Raw genomic sequence first — 9,474 nt, 5'->3', positions numbered from 1 at the left:
TTAAAAGCTGAGGCGGAGAATGTAACCGCTTGTTGCCTTGTCGTTGGAAGTCTCGGGACTGTCGTCGGCAGAGTCAACTGCCATTTCCCACTCCCTCTTTACTGCGTCAGGCTGTCCGATAACCTCTTCGATTTCGAGAGTCATGTCCTGACCCTCCTTGAGCTCTTGAACCACATCGTCGTCCATCTCGACTTCTAGACCGTTCTGAATCGTTCGGATCGTACGGAGAATTTGCGACGAGTCGAAGCCCCACTTGGCTGCAATTCTGTTGTTCAACTCCTGGAGCGTGCGCTGCATCAGGTAGATAGCTCGATGATAATCCGGCTTTCCGGATTCGTCCTGGGTCCGTCGAAGGATATAGAAACACGCAATGGGCTTTGGGCTTCGTTCTTGAGGGGGCCGATAGGATGCGTCGACACCCAATGCCTCGATCCAGCCGCTCAGGCTACCGTCATCATCGCCCTTGTTGATCCTGGTGGGTTGTTCCGAGCCCTTGCGTGACATGTCACCTCCCGCGACCGAGTCAAAACCCTGCCATGGGCCGCCTGGGCCGATGCCAGAAGCCTGCGACGCTAGAGAAAGTGAGCTAGGCGAGGGGGAGATCATGGAACCAGCGAGAGAGCTTCGCCCGCTCCGAGCCTGCCAGTTGGGACCGTCGCGGCCTTCAGGTCTAGTCAGGGGCGAGACGTCTCCTGGTAGCGATACCGGGTGCAAATCGGGATCGTCAAGTTCCTCGCCTCGAAGGAACAGGACACTGACAGGCCGTGTGCTGGTAAACATGTCCTGTAGAGTCTGTAGTTTGAAGTGAAGATCCTCTTCCATGGACATTCTTCCACCGTTGCCACCCCCAGCGGAGCTGGCCGAGGACATCGACCACGTTCGCTTGTGTTTCTGCACCTTTCCTGGGCGCTGATCTCCCATCTTTGCAGCACCGCTTGAGCGCTTCCGCTTCCCAAAGTCCTTCAATCCGCTCTCGGCCTGCGCAATTTGCTGCTTAAGCTTGTCGATAGACTTCTTGACATGCGCAACGTCGTTGGATAGCTTTCTTTCTGCTCCATGATCGCGGAAGAGCTTGACCTTGCAGTAGCAGATATCGGGATTCGCGTCAGCGGCTGGCTGCGAGGGGTCGCAGGGAACGGGGTGGGTTTTGGCGCAGAGCCTCACAGGAATACCCTTGACACCCTTCGAGTGGCTGAAGTCGGTAGAAAGAAAGTTGAAACGGACCGCAATGTTGACTTCGGGGGGCCCGTTGATTCCAGGGGTCCAAGTAACGCAAAATCCGTCGAAGGAAGACGACTCTAGTTCCACTCGAGTCCTCTTGTCGTCACCTTCAGCAGGCTGCCCTGCCTCAACGTACTCAACTGCCTGGAGTTTTCCTCCTCTTTGGTGCGCCTCGTTGGTACCTCTGCCCTCCTTCCAAAGACCCCAGCACACACCTGGACGCTGTCGCTGCTGGTCGTCTTCGAACGAAACACGGACAAATGTGCGGTATTTGGTTCCAGGTGCCACGGGCATGGTGGCATTAGTGTCGGCGACGGACAAGGAGTATGCCTGTCCCTTGTTGAGATAAGTGACAGGAATTTCGTCTGAATGCTTGATCATGGCCGTGGGGGCGTTAAGTGTTGAGTGAAATCGAAACTTCTCGGCCGAGGGAGGTAGCGGATGGGTCATGGGACTGGAGAACTGGCGCGACTGTAGGCCAACTAATGGGGTTGTCTTCTGAAGGGTGGCCCCGATAGATGACATGCGTTCTTCGGAAGGGTCCGAGTCCATAGGCGACCCATCCTGATCCATCGTCTCATATCCAGTGTCCTGGTGGACGAAAGTGGACGGCGCAAAGGCAGGCTGCGGCGGGGGCGCCTGAATAAACGGGTTGAAGTGGTGAAACTGATGCGGTTGCAAAGCCTGGAAACCTGTCATGTCCATAACTGCTTGGCTTGGGCCAGGTTGCATCCCATCCCCAGATGTTGGCATGGACAGCGGCGTGTTGAGGCCCATACCGAGTCCCAGTGTCGGAGTATGCAAATCGCCAGCTTGAGGGTGGAATAGGGTGTTTGTGCCTCCAGGTGTGGGTGTGTAATAGCCAGGTGGCGCATTGGCGAAGTTGGCGAAAGACATGGAATTGGGATCTAGAAGTGAGGGAGTGAATCTCCACGGGTCATTCGTCGCCCGAGGAGTAGGGTCTTGGTCGCGAAATGCATCTTGACCAATACCCTGGGTTCTGTTGTAGGAAGCTAGATTAGCGACACTGCTCAAGAGCCCAAAAGGCAGTTCCGAGTTGAAATGTTGCGCGGGACTTATTGGCGGGGCCAGGATGCTCGTGAAGCTGCTCAAGGGACCATGACATACCTTTCAGGCAGAGGCACCGTGGGAGCAAGAGTAGTATTATCGGCGCCAGCGGTCTGCGATATAACTGGCGCGGCGGCCGAGGTGCTGACTGCCGCGACCTCGGGGAACTGCTGTCGGAAGTTGGCAAGCAGCTCATCCCCCGGCTTCTGAGAGCTTGTTCTGTAGAAGTGATATGTTAGCATGCTGCCAAACGAGGGAGATGGTGACATGTGAGATGTAGTGGCTCTCAAGTCTGCACCCGGAAATCGCAAAGGCGCGCAAGTCGGCACAGCGTTGGGCAGCGTACCTTTGTCGAAACATGTTAAAGTGGGCGTAGCTGGGCCGGCCCAGGACAGCAATGCCCGATTGTTGTCAGCGCAGCGACGAGGGCCAAGGTGTATTTCGGTTCGGGTGGTCAGTGATGGCGCAGTCTCGCGACAATCACTTATATGCGCAGAGGTGAGGAGGAACGTCAATATCAGTCGCCGACGCTGTTCATTGATTCAAATGCGTGGATTCTGGAGCGTTGCGAGGGCGAGTGGGCGGTGGGCGTCGCTTGTCCGAAGTTGGAGGTTAGGAAGCGCTATTCGCGGGAACCGTTAGATGTGTTGCAGCGGCGAAACGAGTCCAAGCTTGATATGAGCCAGCTGCTCTGAGCGAGTGGTGACAGACGGCGGTTAAGTCTTGCGAGGCAGAGAGCAATAAAATAAAAAACAGAAGAAGTGCGTGAAGTCGTGGGATATGCTAGCGGGTGGTGTAGGTAGTAATTGGAAAGGGTCAGGTAAGCTAGAAGAAGGTAAGGGTATATTGGATGGGGTGGGGACCTGTCGTCAGTCCCGCCGAAGGAGGAGGAGGGCGAACAACTCGACGGAGAAGATCTGACTTTGAAGGCTAGGCCACAGGTACCTCGTACCCAAGTCCCAAAGCCCGGGGCGCCGAGGCGGTGTCGTGGATCGAGTGGTCAAAGTTGAAGTGGGTGATGGGAGGAGGGTGAGTGGGTGAGGGTGGTGTGTACGCAGAGATGTTGAGTGCCTGTGCCGCACGGCTTTGTGCTTGGAGCCAGACACCAGGGAGTGGTGCGATGCCGATGCGACGCGACGCGACGATCAAAAGTGATGCCGAGATGGATGTTTATTGTTTTGGAGTTCAAGGGCGAAGAAATGTTGTTATAGCTGCTGTTCCAGCGCTGTCTGTCTGCGCTGGGTGTGTTGCGATGGAGGCCAGGTCGGGAAGACTTGTGAGATGGGGGATTCGTCCAGAGGTCCTAGCGACGGTTGTGTGTTGTGCAGGTATGGTATAGGTCCTCGGTCCCAAGCCCCAATCCGATGTGCTCTGGAGTGGAGGAGGAATCGGGGGCGATAATAGCTTGCCCGCAGTGCCGGGATGCCGCCTGAGTGAGGGATGGGATGGGATGGGATGGATGGGATGGTGAAATGGCTCCCCGTTGTCTTGGGTGAAATGCCGTTGTGTGGCTTCTGTCTGCAATGTCGCGGCAGCAGCGATATACCGTGCAATATGGAACCTGAGCTGGGAGGCCTGAGCTGAGGCGTGATTTTAAAGGTTGGCCATCAACAGACTATTGCTGCCACTCCCGAAGGGGCTCGTGGAGGTCCCCTCTCTGAAGGATGGACTTCTTTGTCGCTCACCACTGTCTACGCTGCACTCAGTCAGAAGGACATCCATCCATCGATTATCGGGAGCCTGTGGGGTCATAATGATGGAGGCAAACAAGCAAGGGGGGACCCTGGCCCTAGCAGGCGTCTTCTCATCAGCCAGGGTCAAGGGTCGGCGGGCACTCGAATCCCTGTGCGTGCTAGAGGTGCGCAGGCAGTGGGGAAGACGGAAGGACGAAGAAGAGGCTCGTCGATATCGAAATTGTTAGTGCGGGACAAACGGCCAGAGCCCTTCTCGCCTCCGGATGTTATGGCGACACCCCTTCTGACTCCCATCTTGTCGCTGTTCCTCTCCCTGTCTGGTTTGCCGAGGAGGCATGTGGCTTGTGACGAGGGAGGACCGGCGTCGCGGGCAAATGAGAGACAGCGCCGCAGACGTTGAGACTCGGGGCACCGGTCAGTCTGGCCAGTGGGTGGATGGATGGATGGATGGACGAAATTGAGTTGAGGGCCAAAATGGTGTTTGATGCTGGAGAGTGGCTCCGACTGACGCCTGAGCCACACTTTCACCTTCCTCGAGCACTGCACTCCCAGTGGAAAGAACCACCCCCAGAAAAACTCCCGTCCTTTCCCCGGGCGGACCATCCTCCTGCTGCTGCTTCTCCCAAAAGCAGAGCCCAGGTGGCCCTAGCTCCGGATACAACAGCGGTAACCCTTACGCAGGAACGCCAGCGTCGTGGGATGTGGAGGCCCTGAACCCACAGCAACTCACTAGCTGGATCGGATCTTTACTCTGTCATCGGCTCTTCAGCCCAAGAGCACCTCTGGCAATCGGCTGTCCAGCCCAAAATCACCCCTCATCGAAAGTTGCATCGCCAGCTGCCTGTCCCATCGGGGGCCGGGGATGGAGCCATTGTTTGAGACTGCTCAGGCGCCACGGCCGACTGGCCCTTGAAGCTCCTTACGGACGAGACTACAGATGCCAGCAAATTAACACGACGGGACTAATGACAACCGGCCGAGAAGGAGAAAAAAAAAAAAAAAAAAAAAAAAAGAGGCTCCGTCCCTTCCATCCCAAGCATTGTGGTGGTGGTGATGCCTCATCTCCCGCTTCCCGCCGACGTTGTGATGCCTCTGCCGCCGGCCCCTGCTGCCTCTTCGATCCCTCGTCCTCATTGGCCCGGTCCGACCCCGTTTAGCAAAACAGCGCGATAGGGTCAGAAGCATCCATCCATGAGCAGCAGCAGCATGGCATCCATTTTGGCATGGCACAAGCGGCATGACGGATGGGAGCGCATCTGTCCCTCTACATCTGCAGCATCCACGGACCGAAAAATGACCTATGTGTCTAGGCCTTCCCCTTTGGGGCCAGCCACCTGACCAGGGCTGTCATTCACCATAACATCCCATGGCCTATGGCGAGATATTGACCCTTGAGTGGGCTTGTTGTGCCCGTTACAGTGGAAGGGAGAACTGTTTTCTGCCACTACGGTCGATCAAAGGTGACATTCCCAAGCTGAAATCAGTCCTGCTCCCCGTGTGGCTGTGCCGAACCTTTCTTGCCGGTCCATCAATCGCCAATGACAGCCCGTCAAGGCAATTTCGCCCACGCGGAGCGCGCTTGTACACGCCGCTGCCGAACTGCCTGAATCGACCCAGCGGCACGCCGAGGGCATCTGGTCGAGCTTATCCGCCCGCTGGCTTCAATCAGAAGAGACCTAGGCCGTCACAATCGAACCATTTCTCTCTAACCGCTTGTCCCAATTCAGCCTGGGACTAGCGACGTTGGGAATGCGTTTCGTGAGAGCCATGCACTGCATCAGAAGCGGTCGCCGAGGTCCGTCTTTGAGCATTGCTGACGTTGTTCTGTTGACCTTTTCTGCCATTTCCCGTCAGTGATCTTCACACCCTGCTCCCGTCTGAGTGCCGGCAAGTAGGTACTCTGCGTTCTGTGGTTGGGGTGTCGTCTCTCTGAGCATCCATTCCCGTCTTGTCCATGTTGACCTCCAGATGGACCACGACCTGTGTGGCTCCAGACACCGCCTCACAAAGGGAGGGGACGAAGCCACATCGGATCTACCATTCGGAAGGGATCACGAAACCTTAATCTTTGATGCTCAAAGCTCCTTCTTTTGATATGTGTCAACCAATACGGTAGACCAGCCCTGGAACACCATTTGCGCTGATCATTCGAAAGGCAAGCCACCGTTGGTGTGACTTGACTGTGGCGGCATGTGTGGCTTGACGCGTGGCTAGTATTGCGTGGCTTGTCGCCCCTGCCAGTTGAAGTGAAAGAGGCAGTCGCTGATGTTGAACCTTCAATTCTCTTCAACCATTCACTTCTCGTCATGATTGCTACTGTCATCCGTCATAGTCAGGAATAACATTACTGACTGTCCTCCTCTTTGTTGGTGGCCAATTTCCACATGCTCGAATACATCCTTGCACCCAATGGCACCTTGTCCCGGATTATCAACTCCATTCGGAGTCTGAGCCGCCGCGGCCGTTACTAAATCGACTGACTATGAATAAATGGCAAAGCAAGCAGCTGGATCCGAGAAAATGAAGCGAATTAGGTGGACGTCGTCTGATACTACACCTATTCTCGTCTTGAGGATCGCATATCACACTAGGGCGATTTAATAATCTCGAGCACAGGGTTGTTTGACAGCCAGATGCTGGAATGGAGAGGACTTTGTCGCATCGACCTGCCTGATTCTGGGCGCAAAAAGAAAAGGTCGAGATTGGACGGAGAAACAGTACGTCTCTTGAAACACCACGAAACTCTTCGGGTTCTGACAATTCCAGAATAAAACCTTTCGGACGCACTACCTCCTCTCATACGGATCCACGGCGGCTACATGGCGTGGGATTTACCGAATCAAGCCTGCTGTATTCCAATTGGCGCCGACTACTCGATTCGTCTTGTTTTAGACGAAGTGAGCATCGATGCAGAGCTTCTCCTCCAAAGGTGTGGTGACGGAGCTGTATATGCCAGGGCAACCCTGCCAGTCCCATCTATGACCATCTCGGAGGGCAACCCAACCCCGGTCGAGTCCCCATGGCATAAGAGAATTGCATGTTCAGCTTTGGGGTGTACGACGTGCGGATGCAGGACCGTGCCGTTTCGAGGCTCGTGCGGAAGACGGTCTGCTTCCAGCGGAGAGGACATATTATGCATTAAGCCAAGGTGCAGGCTTTGTATTAGAATCGCCGATGAAGGTCTGGCACCCAGCCCAAGCTCAATCATCTCGAGCATTGAACTTCGGACCTCACCGGCAAGCGCTTTTGCGGCACATACAAGCCCTCAACCTCAATCCCAACGCAGAGGTCGACTTGCATGTCGCATACGTCACTGTCACCTTTGATGCGCTGGAGAAAGCTCAACTGCGGGCCCCCGGCCTTGGCGCTTCGACGACTCGGGATGGAGTTTTCACGCTTGTCCACCCACACCGTTCTTCTACCTCTGCTGCCCATGGCGCCTAGAAGATTCCCTCGGTCTTTGCGACTTGGGTTTTCCAGTCAGAGTCTGTGATAAACTGTGGCTGGTGACCCAGGAGCCCTGCTGGACCTGCGGGTATCTTGGTGTGAACACCACGCAGTCTTCGGGCGGATTTGCACGCGATGTAACGCAACCTCACATCGACAGAAATTTGCTTCAAAAGAGCACCTGTGGTGGCTCTTTTGGGGTTAGAAGGCTGCTGGCAACAGTTTGGGATATGAACTCTCTTTCTTTGTCATGGCTGACCAGACGAAGATGGGCCATATTGTCGACACGCGGGGTATTAGTTAGGCGTTGGATCGCGGCAAACAGTTGCTCGCCACCGAGCTGCCTGCCTCGCACAAAGCCGTCAATGTCGATCAAAGCCTTCGATGCAGTGTCACTCAACTACCCCACAGATGACAACTGGCTCGTGATGACCTGCAGCGCTTGGGGTTGGTCAGTGTGAGACAGTCGCACTTGAAGATTGTTTCACAACATGATCTGAGAGTACGGACAATTGCCGAGTCCTCTGTCTACTGGTTGTACGAAGCTGGGTATCGATTGCTGGATACTACAAGCTTGGGCTCAAGCTTTCATGGCGAGAGGCTCTATCAGACGCGCGCCGTGCCTTTTGCCGCGGGCTCTAGGAGCACCCTGGTCAATAACTGAGCGGACATGGCACCAATTTCGTCGCGCTACATGCCCCAACATGTAGTCCACCATCACGAGAACCCGAGCCCCAGCCACACCCCGACCGCAAAGAGGCCGATGATGTCATCGCAGCTCTTCAGAATCCTTCCACGTCAGTCTACCCACGAGGCTGAAACTCTCGAGAGCACGCATCTTTCCGCCATCTAGGCTCGAGACGGAATAGCTCTGGGGCTGTTGAGGAGTAGGATATCGAGCATTTGCAAGGGTTCATGCATACCATGCCAGAACAAGGGAAAAGAACAACCACGGTTGACCGAGACTAGTCGACGTGGCATCCCTTTGTCCATTGAGACGCAAGATGGTCCAACGGTCCAATTCCGAAACAGAAAGATGCGGTCTGAGAAGCTATCTGAAGCAAATCAACAACGAGTGCCGCCATGGTGGCGTCGCTCTGAAACGATGTGTGCCGTCATCCCGCCTGCTGATCTCCTCACCTGGTGGATGGCCATCACGAACATGACTGTGTTGGGAGGCTTTGACGTCATCGATGGATGTGTAGGGCTTTGGCCCCCAAGGGCTGAATGGTCCAATTCCCGAGATGTCAGAGTACATGCTCGCCAAGGCTTAGCCCAGCTGCAGTGATGTGATAGCAGGGGTCGGCCCCAAGACGCTCGTCTTCCGGCATCTTTTGGCGTGCCGGCTGAATCCGCGTGCCGAACAATTGGTGGAAGTTCACCCGGGCTCTTGGATTCGCTCATAATAACGTTTCCAAGATAGTCAGGGACCTCGCACTTCAGTTGGAGCCTGCAGACAAGCGCATATACGCAAGCTGACCCTTACCCGCGGCGCGCGGTTCCTCAAGGCCTTGGCAGACTCGGGTTTGGGGCAATGAGAGGATTGGGAATGCTGCTTCTCACCCATCCATCCACCGGCGGGAACACCCATTACGGAAGTATAAGCCTTGCGGTAATCCTACCGGGATTCATCACACCCTGCAAAGCCGGGGGGGGATGCAACCCTGGGATGAGCCCGTGGCGATGGCGAACCCCTACTTCGGGCGATGGAGCTTTGTTAGAACAAGCCCGTGATTACACGGCCTTGTGTGATGGATGAAGCACGCTCTAAGTCGAGGAGAGGTCTATTGCTGAGTCGATAACTCGCAAGCAATATTCGAAAGAGCCTACGCTTGCTCCAACTTGGGAGGCCTTGAAAAGCTTATTGTCGCATGCTGCAGAATGAGATCTAGGCCAGCGAGGTCAGCCCTCATATCTCCTTGTGTGTATTTGGTTGTTGAAAGGCGACATGGCTTTGATCAAGGGCTTCAGTCGACTATCACTTTCAGTATCACCATTCACATAGGGGCCATGCAGATGCGACATGTTGGCTAGGCATTTGCTT

At 55.3% G+C, this 9,474-nt stretch overlaps 1 protein-coding gene across 1 annotated transcript; it reads right to left on the bottom strand.

The window, feature by feature from the left end:
• Positions 1–2,649, bottom strand: NCS57_00554500 (CP2 domain-containing protein; the record flags this gene model as incomplete). Its single annotated transcript, XM_053055462.1, has 3 exons — positions 1–2,221; positions 2,350–2,508; positions 2,636–2,649. 3 exons carry the CDS (start codon positions 2,647–2,649, stop codon positions 1–3), a joined length of 2,394 nt encoding a protein of 797 aa, XP_052914417.1.
• Positions 2,650–9,474: the final 6,825 nt, after the last annotated feature.

This window comes from Fusarium keratoplasticum, chromosome 4 (assembly GCF_025433545.1).
Source record: "Fusarium keratoplasticum isolate Fu6.1 chromosome 4, whole genome shotgun sequence".
Taxonomy (NCBI): domain Eukaryota; kingdom Fungi; phylum Ascomycota; class Sordariomycetes; order Hypocreales; family Nectriaceae; genus Fusarium; species Fusarium keratoplasticum.
Note: the sequence above shows the minus strand (reverse complement) of the source record. Positions and strands in the feature narration are given on the sequence as shown.